This window comes from Salvelinus alpinus, chromosome 5, assembly GCF_045679555.1.
Source record: "Salvelinus alpinus chromosome 5, SLU_Salpinus.1, whole genome shotgun sequence".
NCBI classification, from domain to species: Eukaryota; Metazoa; Chordata; class Actinopteri; order Salmoniformes; family Salmonidae; genus Salvelinus; species Salvelinus alpinus.
In genome coordinates this window covers 50706056-50731796 of record NC_092090.1, presented here as the reverse complement: position 1 = coordinate 50731796, position 25741 = coordinate 50706056, and the positions used below count along the sequence as shown (strand labels likewise).

Genomic DNA, 25741 nt, shown 5'->3' with positions numbered 1-25741 from the left:
TTTCCTAGGTTATGTATTGAAGCCAATGCACCCAGAAGAGGACGGAAACTAGCTGTCCTCTGGCTACACCATGGTGCTACCCATAGTGCTGTTGAGGCTACTGTAGACCTCCATTGGAAAACAGTGTGTTTTAATCAATCATTTATTGACATTAATATATTTTGTGTAGTTTTATCTAAAAAGGATAACTTTTTCAATGTTCCACTATTTAAATTTATGAAATTCGCTGAGGATGGTCCTCCCCTTTCTCCTCTGAGGAACCTCCACTGCTGGGTATGTGTGTGTGACAGTGTGTGTGTATGTTTGTTTCTTGTTCTCTGTAAATACAGCTAGCTTACATTCATGTCATGACCCTGTGAATTTATAGTTTCAGTTGGAAGAAGTATCATGAGTATGGGGTGGATGTGTGTGCACACATGAGCGCACTATAATGTGAGCTTGTGAGGTATGTATGTGTTTTTTCATTAGTAGCAGAAATAAGAACTAGGGTAAGAAAGTTATGCTGGTCAGAGAAGGAGCGACACATACACCGACACTCGAGCAGAGGCTGTCAGAAGGAACATCCACTGTGTGTGCTTGATTTCTTTTCCCACTCTGATGGGAGAGAAGTAAGAGTGTCTGTCTGTCTGTCTGTCTGTCTGTCTGTCTGTCTGTCTGTCTGTCTGTCTGTCTGTCATAAGTAATAATTGCCCCTGAGCGCTCCCTTGTTGCACAATCCCTTGAAGGCTGATTTAAAAGGCATTTGATGGAACGGTTGTGATACATTTTTCTGCACAAAATAATAATTATACAAGCATGTTGTATCATAACCATTGTGTCAAATGTGTTGTACATCAGTTATACAACCTGAGTATGTACAGGGCCCATGCTTGGACAAACTCCTCTCATATCCCTGTTATATGTGGTTTCATCATATGATATTCAAAGAAAAGGGCATCATATAAAAAACAGTTTGGACAGAACATTCCCAATGCAACAGTCGACATCTTTCAACTGTCTTCACATCCTTCACACAAATAGTACTATTGAAAGACAAACAAAGATGAGTATGAATTAGGCTGTTTGAAAAGGTTTGAATCCTAAGCAAACTGCCTACACATTGTTGGAAGTGAAATAGACCAACATAGTTACTGTAGTTGGTCAAAGCTGTCTGTTAGAAAACATAGGAAGAGCATTGGTGAAGTATGCATTTGTGGTGCTCTTGTGAATTTCCTTTAAAAAAAAATTATTCAGAACAATATCTACTTCTCACTTAAAATTGTGTTATTTTTAATTTCTATGGTTTTTACACCAGAAGGTGATTATACAACATTATTATGCAACACAACAGCAATACAAGTACACAATAATTACAAATGGCAACAGAAATTATGTAGTGGGCCCTCCCGAGTGGCGCAGCATCGCAGTTCTAGAGGCGTTACTACAGACCCGGGTTCATTCCCGGGCTGTGACACAACCGGACGTGGCCGGGAGTCCCATAGGATGGCACACAATTGGCAGAGCGTCGTCTGGGTTAGGGGAGGGTTTGGCCGGAGGGGCTTTACATGGCTCACCACTCCCTAGCGACTCCTTCTGGAGGGCCGGGTGCCTGCAGGCTGACCCCGGTCGCCAGTTGAATGGTGTTTCCTCTGTTACATTGGTGCGGCTGGCTTCCAGGTTAATCTGGGTGTTAATGAGCACGGTTAGGCGGGTCATGTTTCGGAGGACGCATGACTCTCCCGAGCTCGTTGGGGTGTTGCAGCGATGAGACAATAAAAATGTAAAAATAATGCTGTTATTAGTATTTATTTAATATTAACAACCGATTTTCCAGAGGGACGCAAAAAAACAGAAACCCATTTAAGCCAAAGTATTTCCCTGATCTCTTAACAAGACAATCAAGAAAGCTCTTGTAAAATACACAAATAATCAACATGCACCCATTCACTTTTTACATGAAAATGTAGTTTAAAGTTTGTTGATGAAAGCCCTAGTACTACATTACCTGTAAACAATCAAATTTAAAGCACATTATAAAATGTAAAGTACACAAAACAATTGTAAAATGTACAATCAAACGTACAATCAGAGAGTAGAATGTGTACATACAATTCAGGGATGGCCACAATTGCTCTTAAAGAGCTACAGGGTTCTGCAGGCTTTCTTGTTCATGCCCAGTTCTACCACACCTGATTATACTATTCAATGTCTTGATGAACAGCTGAGTAGTAGAATCAGGTGTGGTAGCACTGGGCCTGAACAAAAAAGCCTGCATAACTCATCAATAGCAATTTTGGTAACTGCTGATACAAATACTGTGATAAATGAGAAACTGCAGAGAAACACCTGCTAAAATACAAAGTCATTAGACAAGTACAAAACACTTTTAAGAATACATATTTACAAATCTGACATTGGATAGGTGCTCTAAATTCTTGAGCTACAAATGTTCTTAGTAATTCTGTATCAGCTGTCTAACTCCAGCAAAAGACCACACATTCATTCCCACATTGATAAATGGCAGTACAGTAAATATGAAAACAGATGGGAGCAGAGTTTGAGCGCTGGGCCCAGTTTGCCAAGAGCACCTAAAGGCTAGGTTTATCATTAGAACCTTTGTAGGAGCATCTTTAAATCTCTGAGCTGTTTCCCAAAACCATCATTATTAAAGTTGCACTTGAAAATGCTTGTAAATCTAACAGCTGCCTTAGACCACTCATAGAACTACTAAGTGCGTCGTTAGATGTTTTTTTGCCTTCCCGCATCACTTTATAGACAGAAGATCTCCGCTAAACATAGAATCACATGGTTTATCCTTCTCTCTGTGTTCTCAATAACTTCAGAACAAAGTTGACCACAAACACAAAGTTGCCAATGTCTTTGCAATTGACACAAATAAGCAACGCATAAAAATATGCTTCAAATGAAAGCCGAGATGATTGCAATAAAATAAACAGTAAGCTTTAGAACTATATCAATCATATTGAATACAGTGCCTTCGGAAAGTATTCAGACCCCTTGACTTTTTCCACGTTTTGTTACATAACAGCCTTATTCTAAAAATGATTAAATAAAACAATTTGTCAGCAATCTACATACAATAACCCATAATGACAAAGCGAAAACAAAGATAGCTTATTTACATACGTTTTCAGACCCTTTGCTATGAGACTCGAAATTGAGCTCAGGTGCATCCTCTTTCCATTGATCATCCTTGAGATGTTTCTACAACTTGATTGGAGTCCACCTGTGGTAAATTCAATTGAGTGGACATGATTTGGAAAGGCACACAACTGTCTATATAAGGTCCCACATTTGACAGTGTATGTCAGAGCAAAAACCAAGCTATAAGGTCGAAGGAATTGTCCGTAGCGCTCCGGGACAGGGTTGTGTCAAGGCACAGATCTGGGGATTGGTACCAAAACATGTATGCAGCATTGAAGGTCCCTAAGAACACAATTTCCTCCATTATTCTTAAATGGAAGTTTAAGAAGTAGAAGTTAGAAGTTTGGAACCAGCAGGACTCTTCCTAGAGCTGGCCGCCCGGCCAAACTGAGCAATCGGGGGAGAAGGGCCTTGGTCAGGGAGGTGACCAAGAACCTGATGGTCCACAGTTCTTCTGTGGAGATGGGAGAAACTTTCAGAAGGACAACCATCTCTGCAGCACTCCACCAATTAGACGGAAGCCACTCCTCAGTAAAAGGCACATGACAGCCCGCTTGGAGTTTGCCGAAATGCACCTAAATACTCTCAGACCATGAGAAACAATATTCTCTGGTCTGATGAAACCAAGATTGAACTCTTTGGCCTGAATGCCAAGCGTCAAGTCTGGAGGAAACCTGGCACAATCCCTACTGTGAAGCATGGTGGTGGCAGGATCATGCTGTGGGGATGTTTTTCAGCAGCAGGGACTGGGAGACTAGTCAGGATCGAGGCAAAGATGAACAAAGCAAAGTACATAGACAAAGGAGCTCTCCAACAGGTCAGAGACAAAGTTGTGGAGAAGTACAGATCAGGGTTGGGTTATAAAAAAAGATCTGAAACTTTGAACATCCCACGGAGCACCATTAAATCCATTATAAAAAAATTAAGAATATGGCACCAGAACAAAGCATGGTGGTGGCAGCATGTGGGGATGTTTTTCCATCGGCAGGGCCTGGGAAACTGGTCAGAATTAAAGGAATGATGGATGACGCTAAATACAGGGAAATTCTTGAGGGAAACCTGTTTCAGTCTTCCAGAGATTTGAGACTGGGACAGAGGTTCACCTTCCAGCAGGACAATTCATTTATTTATACCTTTATTTAACTAGGCAAGTCAGTTAAGAACAAATTCTTATTTCCAATGACAGCCTAGAAACAGTGGGTTAACTGCCTTCTTCAGGGGCAGTACGGCAGATTTTTACCTTGTCAGCTCAGGGATTTGATCTTGCAACCTTTTGGTTACTAGTCCAACGCTCTAACCACTAGGCTACCTGCCTCCCCAATGACCACTAAGCATATTGCTAACTACAGCTGCTAGCCTTCTACTAGCTAGCTGCTACTGTTGCGCAGCAACCAAGTTGTTTGACCGGAATAGAACACTGAGATTTGGCTGAAAAGATGTTAAAATTGTAAGAAATGCTACAAAAAGGTAGCACATCATTGGGTTTTATTGGGCAGAAATGTGAGAGCAATAAATTGTCAAAATCAAAACTGTTGCACCTACAAACTTGTTCAGTCCAAATGGATCTAAGTCTAATGGTCAACCTATGGACTCTTTAGCCTCGGTTTAATCGCTTTAAGCCTAGTGGTTAAAACCATTTATCCAGTGACCAAAAGGTAGCTGGTTCGAATTCCCGAGCCAGCAAGGTGGAAAAATCTGCCGTTCTGCCCTTGAGCAAGGCAGTTAACCCCCAACAATAACTCCTCCCCAGGTGCCAATGACATGGACGTCGATTAAGGCAGCCCCCACACCTGACTGATTCAGAGGGTTTGGGTTAAATGCTGAAGACACATTTCGGTTGAATGTTTTGCAACTGACTAGGTATCCCCTTTCCCTTAATCCGACATCTAGAATTTGAGCTAAATTTCGGGGTGAAATTGCCTGACAAGCCTAAAGAAAAAAATCAGGTATTGTGGTTCTCGTTAATGGCCGAATGGATCATTGTGAGAGGCAGGGAGTGTGTTTTATACCTCCAATCAAGTTGATTTACGAATTTTCATCGACATATTGGCTTGATGATGGTAGGGAGATTTTAATTTAAAATTGCGCTTCAAACAATGCACACTACAGTTGCGCCAACCAGCACAACTATAATAAAATAATACCTCCCACTATCCAGGTGATGGCTGCATGGTGCAGTTGGTGAGAAGCAACGGCAGCATCTAGAAGACAACATCAAAAACTGCATTAACTTTGATCACATGGTTTTTGTAAAGTTCATGCTGTCGACATGTAGGTGCAAGTCAGAGCTTTTTATCCCCATAATGCAACACGCTATTGATCCTCTAGAAAGCGCCCATTGTTAACGTGTCATGCAAGTTTGATTCAGACAGCTGTTAATGGTAATTCATAAAAAAATACGAAACAATACAATAAAATGCACTAGGCAATAGCAGGCACTGCAAGAAGCCGCTGGAGTGATGCGGTGCCTGCTAATATTGGTCGAGATTTCACAAAGCAGGGGACCGCCAGTTAGATGTCAATGTCATCACTCAGCAAAACACCTGTCACTCAGTCAGTCTGATTTTGTCCATCCACACCAGACGTTATCATGAAGCACAGGTCATTATATCAAAACCAACTGTGAACCAACTATATTAATTTGTGGACAGGTCAAAACACACATGAAACATTCATGGACATTTAGCTAGCTAGCTGTTGGGCTGTAAACATTGGGCTGTAAATTTACCTGACATGCATATGGTCCTCTTTGTAGCTGGTTCTTTGTCAAATTTTGACTTTGGTTGCTGCTGGCTTGTTAGCTAGCTGAGGCAGAAAGAGATGAGAGAACATTTTTCTGACTGAAGCACATGTCTTCTGACAATGACAAAGTGCCCCCTGTGGACTGAAGCTGAACTTTACTACAACTAGATATTTAACCAGGGAAGAATGACTGCCCCCTCTTATTGAAGCCATGGAAGTTCAAGGCCTATTGCGGTGCTGCAGGCATAGTTTGCAAAAAAACAGGATCCCCATTATAGTGAACCAAAAATCTCCATCTTCATGGTCAATCTTTGTGTCATTAATTTTATATCGCTCAACGAAGAAGTTATAAAGATAATTTAGTTGCTAATGGCAGCCTGCAGTATCCCGGTCGGCCTTCAACTTGAGTTACTCAATAAGAGGGGGCAGCACTGAGCTAGCTTGCAACGTCACTTCCTGGAGTAGCTCAAACTGCACATGTTGAGTGCAGTTGAGTCATGTGGTGTCATGTGATCGATGGTTTTGTCGATTCATATATATATAGTTATTGTATTTAACCCTGCTTAAAATGGGCAATGTTGAGGTGGTAGGACTGACAATGAAGTCAATCTTATAACCTATTTCATTCTAAAGGTAAACATGCTTGGCTTATGTCTGTTATTTCCATATAGGCTATGTAACTATTTGGAAAATATATATTAGGTTATATATATATATATATATATATATATATATATATATATATATATATATATATATATATATATATATATATATATATATATATATATATATTAGGTTTGTGCAGGATTAGTGAAATTATTTAATTGAGCTTCATATTCATTTAGCCTCTTGGCGCACCGATCCCTTTAGCAGGATCATTTTCGTCAACATCTGGTGAATTGCAGAGCGCCAAATTCAATACTAAAAATATTTAATTTTCATGAAATCACAAGTGCAATATACCAAAACACAGTTTAGCTTGTTGTTAATCCACCTGGCATGTCAGATTTCAAAAAAGCTTTACGGCGAAAGCAAACCATGTGACTATGTGAGGACAGCTCTCAGTAGACAAAACATTGCAAACAGCTAGCAGCAAAGTAGATTGGTCACGAAAGTCGGAAAAGCAATTCAATTAATCGCTTACCTTTGATGATCTTCGTATGTTTGCACTCACGAGACTCCCAGTTACACAATAAATGTTTGTTTTGTTCGATAAAGATTATTTTTATATCCAAAAACCACCGCGTTTTGTTGAGTAATCCACAGGCTCGTGCAGGACACGACGGGCAGACGAAAATTCCAAATAGTATCCGTAAAGTTTGTAGAAACATGTCAAACGTTTTTGATAATCAATCTTCAGGTTGTTTTTACAATAAATAATCAATAATATTTCAACCGGACGGTAGCCTTTTCAATACAAGAGAGAAAGAAAAGGTCTCGCTCCAGTGGCGCGCGCATGAACAAATCTAAGGACATCTGGCTATCCACTGACGCGATGTGATCGTTCTCGCTCATTTTTCAGAATAAAAGCTTGAAACTATGTCTGTTTACACCCTGTGGAAGCCATAGGGAAAGGAATCTGGTTGATATCCAATTAAATGGAGGATAGGCTTGCAATGGAAAATAATAGTTTCAGAAAAACAGCACTTCCTGGTTGGATTTTCCTCAGGTTTTCGCCTGCAATATCAGTTCTGTTATACTCACAGACAATATTTTGACAGTTTTGGAAACTTTAGAGTGTTTTCTATCCTAGTCTGCCAATTATATGCATATTCTAGCTTTTGGGCCTGAGAAATAGGCAGTTTACTTTAGGAACGTTTTTTATCCAAACATCAAAATACTGCCCCCTAGCTTCAAGAATTAACTACTTATTTGTTTTATTGTTGTTGCATTGTTGAGAGGTGAACCTGCAGGTTAGAATTATATTCCACTGTGTACTCCATCTACTGTATGTCATGTGTATATGACAAGTACACAAGCTTGAACTTAGAAGGGAAGGGGGCAGCCAGCCAGAAAGATAAGGAAAAGATATCCAACTTCGTGATTAGATTGTATGTGAACAAAATATTGAAAATACATAGGCCCTTAAGGAAAAGTCCAGTCAAAGACTATCTTATGGTATTTTCTCCATTAGTCCACTGTTGGTTGATACAGTCTCAAAATGTTTTGCATATCAACAGTAAAGATTTCAATATATAGGATTTTTATTGTGCATCATCATGATTAGGTGACACTGCTTCTTAAAAACGTTACACAAAATCTGGAGTTGGAAAAATTCAAGTGGTGTGAAAACTTTCTGAAGGCACTATGTTTGTCTGCCTGTATCTATAAGATTAAAAATATATCATGTATAAATGAAGACTTAACAAAACACAAATATGTTCTTATTGAAACCACGTCTGATAAGATCCTTTCTATGTTCAATATTTCTGTAGGGTTAGTTTTTCTTCCATGTTACCTTTGGGTTTTGTAAAGACAGCTGAGAATACAACCATTACCTTGCTTGTTGTGTTACAAACTGAATTCTCTTCGCCAAACCCCTGGCTCCAGGTCATCTACAAGTCTATGCTAGGTAAAGCCCCGCCTTATCTCAGCTCACTGGTCACCATAGCAGCACCCACCCGTAGCACACGCTCCAGCAGGTATATCTCACTGGTCACCCCCAAAGCCAATTCTTCCTTTGGCCGCCTCTCCTTCCAACTGCAAAACTCTCTGAAGCTGGAGACTCTTACCTCCCTCACTAGCTTTAAGCACCAGCTGTCAGAGCAGCTCACAGATCACTGCACCTGTACATAGCTCATCTGTAATAGCCCATCCAATCTACCTCATCCCCATACTGTATTTATATATTTATTTATCTTTATCTTTGCACCCCAGTATCTCAAATTACACATTCATCCTCTGCACATCCTACTATTCCAGTGTTTAATTTCTATATTGTAATTGCCACCATGGCCTATTTATTGCCTTACCTCTCTTATCCTACCTCATTTGCACATGCTGTATATAGATTTTCCTACTGTATTATTGATTGTATGTTTGTTTATTCCATGTGTAACTCTGTGTTGTTGTATGTGTCGAACTGCTTTGCTTTATCTTGGCCATGTCGCAGTTGCAAATGAGAACTTGTTCTCAACTAGCCTACCTGGTTAAATAAAAGGTTAAATAAATCAAATAAATAAATACAATTTTAGACATTTTGGAAACCATAAAATTGCATAGCTAAATTCTACAAAGTGGGTCTTTAATCTAGTGATTCTGTTGATTCATTGTACAGTTGAAGTCGAAGGTTTACATACACCTTAGCCAAATACATTTTAAACTCAGTTTAAATTCGAATTTGTGTCTATTCCTTTGGAACTTTTGTGAGTGTAATGTTTACTCTGCTTTGGCAATGTAAACATATGTTTCCCATGCAAATAAAACACGACAGACAGACAGACAGACAGACAGACAGACAGACAGACAGACAGACAGACAGACAGACAGACAGACAGACAGACAGACAGACAGACAGACAGACAGACAGACAGACAGACAGACAGACAGACAGACAGACAGACAGACAGACAGACAGACAGACAGACAGACAGACAGACAGACAGACAGACAGACAGACAGACAGACAGACAGACAGACAGACAGACAGACAGACAGACAGACAGACAGACAGACAGACAGACAGACAGACAGACAGACAGACAGACAGACAGACCGACCGACCGACCGACCGACCGACCGACCGACCGACCGACCGACCGACCGACCGACCGACCGACCGACCGACCGACCGACCGACCGACCGACCGACCGACCGACCGACCGACCGACCGACCGACCGACCGACCGACCGACCGACCGACCGACCGACCGACCGACCGACCGACCGACCGACCGACCGACCGACCGACCGACCGACCGACCGACCGACCGACCGACCGACCGACCGACCGACCGACCGACCGACCGACCGACCGACCGACCGACCGACCGACCGACCGACCGACCGACCGACCGACCGACCGACCGACCGACCGAGCCGACCGACCGACCGACCGACCGACCGACCGACCGACCGACCGACCGACCGACCGACCGACCGACCGACCGACCGACCGACCGACCGACCGACCGACCGACCGACCGACCGACCGACCGACCGACCGACCGACCGACCGACCGACCGACCGACCGACCGACCGGCCGACCGAGCCGACCGAGCCGACCGACCGACCGACCGACCGACCGGCCGACCGACCGACCAGCCGACCAGCCAGCCAACCAGCCAGCCGACCGGCCAACCAGCCAACCGACCGGCCGACCGACCGGCCAACCGGCCGACCGACCGACCGACCAGCCAGCCGACCGGCCGACCGACCGACCGACCGACCGACCGACCGACCGACCGACCGACCGACCGACCGACCGACCGACCGACCGACCGACCGACCGACCGACCGACCGACCGACCGACCGACCGACCGACCGACCGACCGACCGACCGACCGACCGACCGACCGACCGACCGACCGACCGACCGACCGACCGACCGACCGACCGACCGACCGACCGACCGACCGACCGACCGACCGACCGACCGACCGACCGACCGACCGACCGACCGACCGACCGACCGACCGACCGACCGACCGACCGACCGACCGACCGACCGACCGACCGACCGACCGACCGACCGACCGACCGACCGACCGACCGACCGACCGACCGACCGACCGACCGACCGACCGACCGACCGACCGACCGACCGACCGACCGACAGACAGACCGACAGACAGACAGACAGACAGACAGACAGACAGACAGACAGACAGACAGACAGACAGACAGACAGACAGACAGACAGACAGACAGACAGACAGACAGACAGACAGACAGACAGACAGACAGACAGACAGACAGACAGACAGACAGACAGACAGACAGACAGACAGACAGACAGACAGACCGACAGACAGACAGACAGACAGACAGACAGACAGACAGACCGACCGACCGACCGACCGACCGACCGACCGACAGACCGACCGACCGACCGACCGACCGACCGACCGACAGACCGACAGACCGACAGACCGACAGACAGACAGACCATTCTACCCCAAACCAGAGAAGGGAGATGAGGGTGGGGTTTCTGGATGTAAGACTGGGGAGCTGTTTGCCCCCCAGCTTGTGTTTCACAAGCTTGGAAAAGGGACATTGGGTCCCTTTAAATGCACACCACGGAGCACAGACAAAAGACTCCCTGGTCATTCAACAGAATAAAAGCTTTGTCTGTGTGAAAGTGAGTGAGTCAGTGAATGAGAGAGAGGCAGGGTAGAGAAAGAGATTGTGTACATTGACTTTGTGCATCCAAATCTCTCTCACTCACAATCTCTCCATTCCCTCTCTTTTGCCGTGTCATTCTCTCTCGCTTCATCTCTGTCTTTTTTTACCGTTTTCTCTTTCCCTCTCAGGACACATTAAACAACAACTCATTTGGTAAGAAGTACAGCTGGCAGGAGAAGGTCTCGCGCTCATCCTCCCCCCTCAAAACAGGTAAGCTATTCCACCACCACTTCACTTTACAGGAGACTGCTGGCTCGTACCACCAGTTTAATCTTTTGGGGGGTTGCTGATTTTGCTGATTTAGTAGATATAATTAGGAAACAAAGCAGTAACTGCAGAATCAACCACTGCCCCTAGAACTATAAACATATTTCCTTTCATCCATTGTAACATTGTCCAAGATCTGTCTGGATGAATTAGAATGGCCTCTCTGAACTACAGTATATGTAAAACTAGCAGAGAGTGTGTTGAGTTACCGACTAGCACCGCCGACTCAGATGTTAAAAAGATGGCCAATGCTGCACAACTATGAAGCTTCTATTACCTCAGCTGTCACTAAATGTGTATGGACAGAAAGGATAACAAAATCAAATAGAAAATGGTTGACTTTTTATTCTTGAAGCACATAGGGCTGGTACACATAAACCGTTCTTTTGAAGTTACATCTGTCTCTCTAATATATAACCGTGTCTGCTCTAGTACCAATTTGGTTTGATGCTTTATATTGCTGTTTTCTTGATCAGATATCTCTAGAAAAATATAGTTCTCCATTCCAATGCCACTTCCTGGTACAATTTTCTGTATTGGCCAACTACATGCTCTTTTTTTTACATTTGTCTCCTTATAATGACAATACCTGACTCTCTTCATTGCTTCACACCCCCAATCATTAGTAATGGTTGTAATTATAACTTAATTTATTAAAATATCTTTATACATTGCTCTCAAAGCATGTATTAGTGTCTTCTGATAGCAGTGACAGCATCCCTGCAAGGCTCTAATGGTTTTTGACAGTGGATTATGACGTACTAGGTCAATCACATTCTATTTGCTGCCCACTGAACATGATGAGTAACGTGGATTTAGAGTGAAATCCCAGTGTTACCAAACCAACTAGACATTTCTGATATTTGTGTGTATTTGTCTGTGCATGTTAATCTGTATTTGCACGTGAACTGCTGCATAAGTTATCATGTGTTTTATTTTTAATTTAACCTTTATTTAGCTAGGCAGAAGAAGAAAAAAAACGTATTTACAATGACGGCCTAGGAACAGTGGGTTAACTGCCTTGCTCAGGGGCAGAACGACAGATTTTTACCATGTCAGCTCAGGGATTCGATCTAGCAACATTTCGGTTTCTGGCCCAACACTCTAACCACTAGGATATATGCTATGTGCCCTTGTGTGTGTTTGTGTATTTTCTATGTTAATGTGTACATGTGTGGATATGTCTGTTTTGTGTCTTCTTGTATGTATGTCTGCTTGTATGTCTGTCTGTGTGCCTGCACGTCTGTATGCCTGTGTCTTGTATGTATGTCTGTGTATGCTTGGGTCTCTGTCTGTCTCCCTCCCCCAGGCGGGCTGATCTCTCCCCATGAGCACAGCTGTCTAAGCGACGAGGACAAGCAGGGAGGTGGGACGCAGACCAAGGACCGCGGCACATCCACTGACACTCCCTGCAGATACAAACACACCTCTGGACACACCCACAGCTCCACAGCGGGGACACGCTCCAAACTGCCGGAGAAGCCCCCAGCACCCCCACCTCCCCAAAACTACACACTCGCACCTCTGGGCCCCCCAGTGAAGGGCGAAGGGGGGACACACAGAGAGAAGATCCGCTATCACACAGATGTACGCCTAGAACCCACCGAGGAGATCTATCTGACTCCCGTGCACCGTTCCGAGCAGGACTACCCATTCCTGTCCCAGCAGCCAGAGCACGGACACATGTCAATCAGCTCTGACACCGAGGGCCCGCCTCCTTACCAGCCTCTGCCTGACCGGACCAACCCTTCCATCTGTGAGGAGGACGAGGTGTATGTGCACCCTCCCTCCTACGCCTCCTATGTGGAGGTTCTCTTCACCCCTCCCTCTACCGCCCCCCCCAGGGAACCCCCAGGCTTAGCCCTGAACCTCGGCCTGAGGGAAGGAGGAGCAGGGGCGATGGTGAGGGCAGGGGCAGGAGCGGAGTATGTAGATGCCCAGGATGAGACATTTGGGGTAGAGGGTGAGGATGAGAGGGTAAGGGTTGTGGGAGGCAGGCAGTATTTGGGACGTGGTGGCTGTGGTGCCCCCACGAGTACTTTGATGAGCTCGGATGCGAGTGGTCTGTCTTACGACTCTGTGAAGTACACACTCGTTGTGGATGAGCACGCGCAGCTCGAACTGGTAAGTCTGCGGCAGTGTTACCAATGTTACAGCGACGACAGCAACTCTGCGACCGTCTACGACAACTGCGTCTCGTCTCCGTATGAATCGGCCATAGGGGAGAAGTATGAGGAAGAAGAGAAAGAGGAGGAGGAGGAGGAGGAGGGGGAGGATGAGGATGAGGAGGAGGAGCAGGAGGAGGAGGAGGATGAGGAGGAGGAGGAGAGAGCGAGAGTGGGAAGGGTGAGGAGAGAAGCCACCGCCTGTCTGTCAGAGGACTCCACCCCGGAGGCGAACCTGCACTTCTCTAAGAAGTTCCTCAACATCTTCATGAACGGACGGTCACGATCATCCAGTAGGTACCACCACTGAATCACAATGACACCATCTTGTGTTCAGACACTGCAGTTTCTTATGTTAGGCTTAAAGGGCAACTCAATCACTTTTCAACCACATATTCATTATCTCCAACACAATAACACAAGTGTCAACATATGTGAAAACGGTGCATATGTGAAAACGGCGCAAGTTTTGTAGAAACAAATATAAAGTTCAACAGTTCTGTCCGATGACGCCATTAAAAGTTACAACATTTTAATCCTTAAGTCTATTGACTCACCCGTGCATCAATCTAAGTAACAAAATAAAACAAATCCCCATTAATTAAAATCCATCAGTTTAAGCTAGAGATACTTTTTGTGTCTCAATCAGTGGCTGTCGGTACAGTTTAAGATGAGGAAGGATGATACATTTTTTCATGAACATGGCCTTATTTCTATTGGATATAGCATATTGGATGACTGCCATTCATATTCCATTGACCCAGCTCAATGTAACATCGATAAGTTTAGGCTACTACATCTGTACTTGAATTTTGCCCGTACCCATTATGAGGTTGCTACAACCTAGCCTATGAATGAACGTTTACCATGTAGGTGGTGCACAGGTCGATATAATTTTTAGTAATCAAGGTGACAGACACTGACACTTCAATACCGCCTTGCACACTTTTGCCTGCACCTAGCTGATCTAGGGTGTAATCATTAGTCCAACAGTGGCAAACGACAGTTTCTATTGGACAAATTCTGGTATGTTTATCCCCGTTCTGTTTGCTTCTGTTTAAGAAACATTATTCAACAGAATCTGCGCAATGAATTACACCCCTAATCGCGCTCAAACACAGTTCAATTTCATAGCAGCCACATACAAACAGCTCATTGTATACAGTATATAATTCCTCGCATCTATCTACTCTCTCTCCTCCTCTCACCTTTTCCCTAAGTGTGTGGACTTCAGTGCACAACACATCAGATGTCTGTGACCAGGAAAAAAAACTTTTCCAAGCCAAACCTTTATATCATGACCGCTAACTGCTTCACACAGCCTATAACGTTGTCGCATCATAGTCAACATAGCTACTAGAACTAATGTGTTAGTAAACCCACTACAATCATGCAGTACAGTGTACAATCATCAACAGTTACACCGGCAGGTCCCAGTGGCAATAAATTAATAAAACCAGAAGCTTACTTTGACTTGTAAGAGTTCCAGTGTTGGATAGCTATAGCCAGCTTTCTAAAATAGCATCCCTCTCTGTTTGAGCCGGGTGTTTGAGTAGGCTAAACTAGCTAGCTACGTTAGACTCTAGCTAAGTAAGTGAAAGTGAAAAAATATATATTACGAAATATAGCTAGCTCTCTTTCTCTCAAAACTGTTCAACTATTGTCTTTCTCTCTCTTTGAGTCAACTACTCAACACATTGTATGCACTGCAGTGCTAGCTAGCTGTAGTTTATGCTATCAGTAGTAGATTCATTCTCTGTTCCTTCGATTGGGTGGACAACATGTCAGTGCATGCTGCAAGAGCTCTGATAGGTTGGAAGATGTCCTGGGCTTCCTCAGGAAGTTGTCATAATTATGGAATAAGCCTATGGAAGGGGGTGAGAACCATGAGCCTCCTTGGTTGTGTGTTGAAGTCAATGTATCCAGAGGAGGACAGAAGCTAGCTGTCCTCCAGCTATACTGTGGTGCTACCCTACAGAGTGCTGCTGAGGCTACTGTAGACCTTCTTTGCAAAACAGTGTGTATTAAGAAATTATTTGGTGACGTGAATATATTTAGTATAGTTTTATTTGAAAAGGATAACTTTTTGAATGTATTAAAATGTGTCTGAAATTCACTGATGAGGATGGTCCTCCCCTTCCTCCTCTGAGGAGCCTCCACTGGTCTCAATCCAACGTCCACCCAACAATGCCGCATTATATAATGTTTACATACCCTACATTACTCATCTCATATGTATATACTGTACTCTATACCATCTACTTCATATTGCCTATGCCGTTCGGCCAGCGCTCATCCATATATTTCTATGTACATATTCTTATTCATTCCTTTACATTTGTGTGTATAAGGTAGTTGTTGTGAAATTGTTAGATTACTTGTTAGATATTACTGCATGGTCGGAACTAGAAGCACAATCATTTCGCTACACTCACATTAACATCTGCTAACCATGTGTATGTGACAAATACAATTCGATTTTTTTACGTATCTGCCTATGTTAGCCTTCCGCATCTGCGGTGGAAGGTGGCCGAGCTCCTCAAGAAAACGTCTGTAGTTTCCGAACGGTCGTTAGTGTCTGTTTTGCTCTACGACCCCCACAAGTGTCACAGAGCTCGTCTGAATGTAACCCATACAAATTAATGGAAGTATCGAGGTAGTTTTATGCCAACAAAGATAATGGGTTAAATACGTTTTTTTTTTTTAAACACAAATATTTCCTGAGGTTTCTTTTATCTCCTAGATATAGGACAGACACTTTAAAACCTTGTTCCTTATGATTCCTTATGTCTTTTTTCCCCATTCATGAATGTGTTATTCAAAGCGTTTCTATGGGCTATAGTAGTAAAGGCCAAATTCAATATTTTATCAAATATATTTTTACATTTTTATACCTAAAGGGGTCCTAAAATTCAAAATCCAATAGCTAAATGATATGACCATCTGATTAGACCCCTGGTGCTGGAGATGAATTTGACTCAGGACACTGTCATTCCTTATTGTACCAGCAACTCACAACAACATGCAGTAATTCACGCCACCGCACCACACGTCAGACATGTTCTTATTTCCAGCGTGACACACACAACATTGCAAAAAAGGATAGACCAAATCATAGAATATGAATGTATTCAATGAAACTGCTCTCTTGAAGATGGATAAATATTTTATCTTCTGCTCAAAAGATGCACAGTATAACTTATTTGCTTGGTTGCCTCAATAATCCCGTTTCCATCCATTGTTTCTATGTGAGTAAAGTCATACCGTATAGAAAAGTGGCATAATGGTGGGATCTTTTAGTTGTGGGATCTTTTAGCGTCTGTTAAATGTATTATGCAACAACTGCGGTGGTAACTCCTTTATGCGCATATATTGACATAATAAACCATCATATTGACGTAAACTTGGAGTCACGCAATGACAGACTATGCTACGCTGTACTACCACTACGATGTGGAAAATCTTTAAAAGTACATAGGCAGATTAAATAAATTATGATGAAGATCATGATGGTTAAGTGATGGATGATGATGACCTTCATGCATATTTCCAATAAATATTTAGGGTTTTATTTGAATGCTGGTGATATGATGATCAATGCTTGGCTGCCAATTATCAACTGCAAATGATATTGCTCTTATCCATATCTCATCATATAACCCACCCTGTCCTCTTTATCAGCAAACTGTTATTTAGACCAAGCGCGAAGACCAGATTGGGCAAGTTTGCTATTTATCATAACAGTTTTTGTGACAAAGTTTAAAATTTTGTGACAGAGTTGAAAATGCCATGGAAACATATAAAACATATTTTTATTCAGTACATGGAAAATTAAGCCCAATGTGCACTACATCATCACGCACATCATTTTATCCGCAACAAGTCAGTTTGCATATTTTTGAATATTCTCATGGAAATCTGTCGACAATTGGACGGAAGCCTAGCTCATGTCTTTATATTCAGGGACGCATTACATTTCAAATAACAGCTGCATTCTGTGCAGAAATTAGCCTGAAATTCAGGTATGAATGGCAACAATATTGTCATGCAACTGTAAAATTCCCCTTAAAGTCAGCTGACCTGCAGCCCTGGTTCTTCTAAAGTAGTGAAATTGTGGACAATTAAATGTTTTCTGGATCAGAACCACCATGAGATCACCATGAATTGAATTTCAGTATATTTGAAAATATGATGCACCCAAATCCTATTTACAGCATTTTTGTATTTAAACCTTTTTTGTAGGCAGGGTGGAGTACCATTGAGACCAAGGTCTCTTTTAAAAGAGAACTCTGAATGACAAACACTTAGGCAATCTAGGCAGCATAAGAGCATAGGAAATATACAAAGGAAATGCAAACACAATCATAGAAAACAACAACATTACTTAGTGAATCTGATTTGCCCGAAAGGCACCAATGCATCCAATTGCAGAGTATTCTGAAGATTGTTCCATAAATGAGGTGCAAAGGAACCAAAAGCTGTTTTACCTAAATCTGTGGTGACAGAAGAAATGTCAATACTTGGCCATACCTGTGACCGGGTATGGTATCTCGTACTTCTTTAGGTTAGTAATAATTTGAGTAATGCTGGAGTTTTTGCGAAAGAGCTTTATAAATGAACAGCATGCAATGTTTCGACCTATCCGAAGTCAGAGGCCCAGCCTACTTTTTCATAGAGAAAACCTGTCACCCCTGATCAAAGGAAGTGTGCTATCAAATCAAATCAAATGTATTGTCACATACACATGTTTAGCAGATGTTATTGCGGGTGTAGTGAAGTTCTTGTTTCTACCCCCGACAGTGCAGTAATATCTAACAAGTAATATCTAACAATTTCACAACATATACCCAATACACACAAATCTAAGTAAAGGAATGGAATTAAGAATATATAAATATATGGACTAGCAATGTCAGAGCGGCATAGACTAAGATACAGTAGAATAGTATAGAATACAGTATATACATATGAAATGAGTAATGCAAGATGTGTAAACATTATTAAAGTGACCAGTGTTCCATTTATAAAAGTGGCCAGTGATTTCAAGTCTATATACAGTGCCTTATAAAAGTATTCATCCCCTTGGCGTTTTTCCTATTTTGTTGCATTAAAACCTGTAATTTAAATGTATTTTTATTTGGATTTCATGTAATGGAAATACACAAAATAGTCATGTAATAGACATACACAAAAGTGAAATGAAAGAAATTACATGTTTAAAAAAAATCTTACAAATAAATAACAGAAAAGTGGTGCATGCATATGTATTCACCCCCTTTGCTATGAAGTCCCTAAATAAGATCCGGTGCAACCAATTACCTTCAGAAGTCACATAATTAGTTAAATGAAGTCCAACTGTGTGCAATCTAAGTGTCACATGATCTCAGTATATACAGTTGAAGTTGGAAGTTTACATACACCTTAGCCAAATACATTTAATCTCAGTTTTTCACAATTCCTGACATTTAATCCTAGTAAAAATTCCCTGTTTTAGGTCAGTTAGGATCACCACTTTATTCTAAGAACGTGAAATGTCAGAAAAACAGTAGAGATAATTATTTATTTCAGCTTTTATTTATTTCATCACATTCCCAGTGGGTCAGAAGTTTACATACACTCAATTAGTAGTTGGTAGCATTGCCTTTAAATTGTTTAACTTGGGTCAAACGTTTTTGGTAGCCTTCCACAAGCTTCCCACAATAAGTTGGGTGAATTTTGGCCATTCCTCCTGACAGAGCTGGTGTAACTGAGTCAGGTTTGTAGGTCTACTTGTTCGCACACTCTTTTTCGGTTCTACCCACAAATTTTCTATAGGCTTGAGGTTAAGCGCTTTGTGATGACCACTCCAATACATTGACTTTGTTGTTCTTAAGCCATTTTGCCACAACTTTGGAAGTATGCTTGGGGTCATTGTCCATTTGGAAGACCCATTTTTGACCAAGCTTTAACTTCCTGACTGATGTCTTGAGATATTGCTTCAATATATCCACATAATTTTCCTGCCTCATGATGCCATCTATTTTGTGAAGTGCACCAGTTCCTCCTGCAGCAAAGCACCCCCACAACATGATGCTGCCACCCCCGTGCTTCACGGTTGGGATGGTGTTCTTCGGCTTGCAAGCCTCCCCCTTTTTCCTCCAAACATAACGCTGGTCATTATGACCAAACAGTTCTATTTTAGTTTCATCAGACCAGAGGACATTTCACCAAAAATTACAATATATGTCCAGATGTGCAGTTGCAACCCATAGTCTGGCTTTTGTTATGGCAGTTTTGGAGCAGTGGCTTCTTCCTTGCTGAACGGCCTTTCAGGTTATGTCGATATAGGACTCGTTTTAGTGTGGCTATAGATACTTTTGTACCTGTTTCCTCCAGCATCATCACAAGATACTTTGCTGTTTTTCTGGGATTAATTTGCACCTTTCGCACCAAAGTCCGTTCATCTCTAGGAGACAGAACGCGTCTCCTTCCTGAGCGGTATGATGGCTGTGTGGTCCCATGATGTTTTATACTTGCGTACTATTGTTTGTACAGATGAACGTGGTACCTTCAGGCGTTTGGAAATTGCTACCAAAGATGATCCCAGACTAGTCTACAAATCTTTTTCTGAGGTCTTGGCTGATTTCTTTTGATTTTCCCACGATGTCAGGCAAAGAGGCACTGAGTTTGAAGGTAGGCCTAGAAATACATCAACAGGAACAACTCCAATTGATTCAAATGATGTCAATTAGCCTATCAGAAGCTCCTAAAGCCATGACATAATTTCTGGAATTTTCCAAGTTGTTTAAAGGCACAGTCAACTTAGTGTATGTAAACTTCTCACCCACTGGAATTGTGATACAGTGAATTCATTATAAGTTAGATAGTCTGTAAACAATTGTTAGAAAAATTATTTGTGTCATGCACAAAGTAATTGTGCTAATCGACTTTCCAAAACTATAATTTGTTAACAAGAAATTTGTGGAGTGGTTGAAAAACAAGTTTTAATGACGCCAACCTAAGTGTATGTAAACTTCTGACTTCAACTGTATACACCTGTTCTGAAAGGCCCCAGAGTCTGCAACACCACTAAGCAAGGGGCACCACCAAGCAAGCGGCACCATGAAGACCAAGGAGCTCTCCAAACAGGTGGAGAAGTACAGATCAGGGTTGGGTTATAAAAAAATATCTGAAACTTTGAAGAACCCACAGAGCACCGTTAAATCCATTATTAAAAAATGCAAAGAATATGGCACCACAACAAACCTGCCAAGAGAGGGCCGCCCATCATAACTCACAGACTAGGCAAGGAGGGCATTAATCAGAGAGGCAACAAAGATAACACTGAAGGAGCTGCAAAGCTCCACAGCTGACATTGGAGTATCTGTCCATAGGACCACTTTAAGCCATACACTCCACAGAGCTGAGCTTTATGGAAAAGCCGTTGCTTAAGGAAAACATAAATGGAAAACAGCTATAAGCAGAGAAAAACCTGTTTCATTCTGCTTTCCAACAGACACTGGCAGACTAATTCACCTTTCAGCAGGACAATAACCTAAAACACAAAGCCAAATCTACACTGGAGTTGCTTACCAAGACGCCATTGAATGTACCAGAGTGGCCTAGTTACAGTTTGGAATTAAATTGGCTTGAAACTCTATAGCAAAACTGGAAAATGGCTGTGACCAATGACCAACAATCAACTTGAAGAATTTTTAAAAGAATATTGGGCAAATATTGCACAACCCATGTGTACAAAGCTCTTAGACTTAACCAAAAAGATTCGTTGTTGCATTCGCCACCAAAGGTGCTTCGACAAAGTATTGACTCAGGGGTGTGAATAGTTATGTATTCAACATATTTATGCATTACATTTTCAATACATTTGCAAAAACGTCTTCAAATATTTTTCACTTTGTCATTATGGGGTATTATGAGTAGATGGAAGAGAACATCAATTTCATCCAGGCTGTACACACAACAAAATGTGGAATAAGTCAAGGGTATATGAATACTTTCTGAAGGCACTGTAGACATTAAAAAGTACTGAACCCAGAGTAGATGCTTGCGGGATACATTTTATTAAATAAAGGATAAATAAAAAAAGCGATTGTTGTAAGTACAGTGTGTATTCTGTTAGGTATACTTTGGAAACAGTACTTCAGAATAAAAACGAAAACTCTTTTACTCCCGACTTCTCCAGGTGCAGAGCCGTTTGGCTTGTTCTCCTGCCTCATAAATGGGGAAGAGAGGGAACAGAGTCACAGAGCCGTCTACAGGTGAGATACACCTTTATTATCATCATCACATCATTATTGTCTTGGTCACCATCATCATTGTCGTCGACATCACCTGCACTATTGCTAATGAAATTTGGCAGGTATTTATACAAAGATACTTATTAAACACATACTTTCAGTATATAGCTGATGTGGGAATTGAACCCATAACTATATCCTAGCACTGATTAAGCAAAGACCTCTAACCCGTCATACTTACTCAGATGACTTAGGTAATCTTAACCACTAAAGTAATTGACCATTTACACTTTAGCCTTGCTTTGTAGCATTTAGTAATGTGACTTGTAAGTTATGCTTCATGACATATAGATTTGACAGGCCAAATGGGTCTCTTGGAATCAGTAGAGCAGAAAAACCTATGTATTGTTGTGTCGTTCCACAAATAGAGTACATTTTGCGTCCCTTTGATATGTTAAGTAGAAATTGTGCACAAATATTGCATTTTAAAAGACTATTACAGTATATTAAAATTAAGTTTTCTTTAATATAGACCATATGGACAAGTCTATACATTGTTCATAAAGTGCCAAATTTCTGCATTTTGACATGTCTCTTGCCAGGTTTTTCCGACTTCTAGGAAGATTTCAACCCACTTAACCCACTTAAGGTATAAGGTGAAACTATTCCTTTCTAAAGGGATACTGTGAGATTTGGGGATTTACAGTAGCTCTTTATTCGACTTACCTAGTCCGATGAACTCAACATAATTTTTATGTCTCTGCATGCAGTTTGAAGGTAATTGACATTAGCTTAACGTTAGCATAGCGCAATTGCTGGAATTCTCCAGGTACAGTAACCAGCTCCTCTCAAAAGCAGAGAAATATACCTTCTAACTATTCCAAAGCTGGTTGGTTGGTAATTTATAGTCGCACATAGTAATTTATATTTTATAAATTCTCACAGTACACTCACAAACTATATTGGACAGCTATCTAGCTCAGAACTGAAGCGCTGTCCTGTAGTCGCAGCTGGCTGTGTGGAGAGAGGTTGCACATAGCCTTTTCTTGCACCTACGGCAGATTAATGAAATGTGTATAATTGCATTTAAAACTACTAGAATTGAAATATTATAGTTTATATATACTGGTAAAAATACATAGAAATTGCCAAACGCCCAGCTTTGGAGTAGCTTGAAGGTATTTTTCCATGCTTTTGAGAGGAGCTGGCTACTGTACCTGTAGACCTCCAGCAATTGTGCTAAGCTAATGATGATCTAATGTAAATTATCTTTAAACTAAGCATTGGGCCAGTAACCAAAAGGTTGCTGGTTTGAATCCCCAAGCCGGTAAGGTCTGGAGTCATAAAAACAATTAAATAAGTGTATGTTATTTGGCAGGTCACGATCTCCGAAAAATTCAACCCCCCCCCCAGACCCCCTGAAAGCGAAAAAAATAAAATAAATAAATAAATAAATATTGAGTGTTTGACTGATTTGACTGACACGGAATGTGAAAAACCGACGGGCTGCTCAATACATGTCGTTTGGTGTATTGTTGGTCTGTGTTCAACAGACCAACAATACAGTGAAATTCATGGAAGTACTACCACAGAAATTTTTCAATCTGTTGAGCCTTTTACCATTACTCGTAACTTCATCATACATTTGAACAGTAAAAGACAAGTGATCCTTCATGTACTGTCATGCAACCCTCTGTTTGCAAAACAATAGATTAAAACACGCTTATATTTTGGGTTCTGATGGGGTATGACAGTTGAACTAAGCTCATGACGCAAGTTATATTCTTCAAGAATCAATGGGTATACAACTGTATAATTAATTCAAAAGGGAAAAAAATGATGTAGCAACTGCAGATTACCCCCTTAAGGAAGACAAATATTAAACAGTTTGATCCTGATAACCAAATGATTCAAGCACATGACATTGTAAGTACAGGAATATTTCTTAACTATGGTGTTTGACCACTATAAGCAGTTCAGTAGTATATCTGTGAATCTTCTAAGCTGAGTGCTCTGTATCTGTTACCAGCCAAAGTACACAGGTGTGGACTTGAACATTACACAGTTAAAAAATTGGCTCTGTAAGCATGAACAGGTTCTAAAATCTGACTTGTTGTTATATCTGGCTGCTTGTCTCTGTTTCTGTGACGACAACAGGTTTGTCCCTCGCCATGATGATGAGCTGGAGTTGGAGGTGGATGACCCTGTACTGGTGGAGGTACAAGCAGAGGATTACTGGTACGAAGGCTATAACATGCGTACAGGCACCTGCGGCATCTTCCCTGCTTACTACGCCATAGAGGTCGCCAAGGAGCCAGAGAGCTTCAAAGGTGCAGTGCTTTGATCCCTGCTTATTTACACAGTGCTAAAATGCTAAATTAGTATTTGTAGCACTTTAAAGGGGCAATCTGTAGTTCAAACAATAACAAAGCCAACACTCCGCCACTGATTTGGTAAACAGGGATGGGATTGGAGAAATGTAAGAGCTATGGATGCAAGGACTGAACATTCATGAAATCAAAATTATTGTTTTTACCATGTTTTGAGGTTATGTAGCTATTTACAATTATATTGTTTACACAGTGGAGTAAAACAAGCTGATAGTTAAAACCTAAGCTAATGAGAATGTAGAAGTTATATTCTTCAAGAATCAATGGGTCTACAGTTTATCATTAAATTAAAGTCTAAAATGGATGCAACAACGGCATATTGCCTCTTTAAGGAACACAAATATTAAATAGTTTGATCCTCATAACCAAATGACTCAAGCACATGACATTGTAAGTAAAGTCTTTTTTTTTTTACCTTTATTTAACCAGAAGTGAAGACCCCATGAAATGGACAAAAATGAATGGCAAAATATTGCCATTGGGCGAAACATATACACAATCGCAAATAACCCTCAAATGGACAGCAGTTGATTCAAAGCTTATAGCAACTGGCATATGGCAAATGCCAAGTGTCATACAGTAAAAATCCCAAAGATGGCAAGTTCGCGCCACCATAAATTTTCATATTGCAAATGAACATGAAGTAAAGACCCAAGGGTCAAATTTTGAAAATGTAAAAAGGTTTTCAAAAATTTAAAAATTTAAAAATACAACAATAATACATATATAACAATGAACCTTTGTCTTATTTTATTGAGTTTGTCCATAAGGCCTATGTTTTGTCCATTTGCAATATATGACCATAGGAAGTCAAAAGTCAGTGAACCATTGCCAAATGGCATGAGAAATGTCCAAATGCCATACATAAGTATTGAAAGTGCCAAATCAGGATGTTATGTCCATTTGCCATATATGATCATAGGAAGTCGGCTTCCGAACCCAAAAGTCCGTGAACCATGTCCAAATGACATTTATACTGACCAAATGATATATATATATCAATATGTTAAGCCCTGAATCAACCTAGAGGGTATATTTATCATGTTTGATAAGAGAGAAGTGGGACTGTCGTTTTTTTTAAAGATTTTGGGAAAAACGTCCAAAATGACCAGGGATATTGGATGGGCACGGGTGGGAGGTGCTCCCTACCCAGCCGTGGAACCCTTGCACCCCCTAAAGGCATTAAAAAACATTTTAAAAATGTGCTCCTAGTTACCCGTTCCGATCACCAGGTGCACTGCTGTCCATTTGCTATGTCTTTCAATGGGCATTTACCATCATAAATTTGACATGCTCTAATATACTGCAGAAATGCCCAGTTGACTGGCCCGTTGAACTCGGGATGGCCAGGCAGTGATAGTGGTTCCTCTCCATCGCTTGTATTGAGTTCATCATGTCCATTTGGTGATGGTAAAGCCCTCATTAAAAACATTGCAAATGTACTGTC

At 41.6% G+C, this 25741-nt stretch overlaps 1 protein-coding gene across 3 annotated transcripts in view; it reads left to right on the top strand.

Annotated features, from left to right (window-relative positions):
- LOC139576299 (C-Jun-amino-terminal kinase-interacting protein 1-like) overlaps positions 1–25741 on the top strand; it is a 118203-nt gene that overhangs the window by 74950 nt on the left and 17512 nt on the right. For all 3 annotated transcript variants that reach the window (XM_071402243.1, XM_071402246.1, XM_071402245.1), the window contains 4 exons: positions 11364–11445; positions 12812–13960; positions 21850–21925; positions 24062–24234. In XM_071402243.1, the coding sequence (XP_071258344.1) occupies positions 11364–11445; positions 12812–13960; positions 21850–21925; positions 24062–24234 (1480 nt within the window). The remainder of the gene's footprint in view (positions 1–11363; positions 11446–12811; positions 13961–21849; positions 21926–24061; positions 24235–25741) is intronic.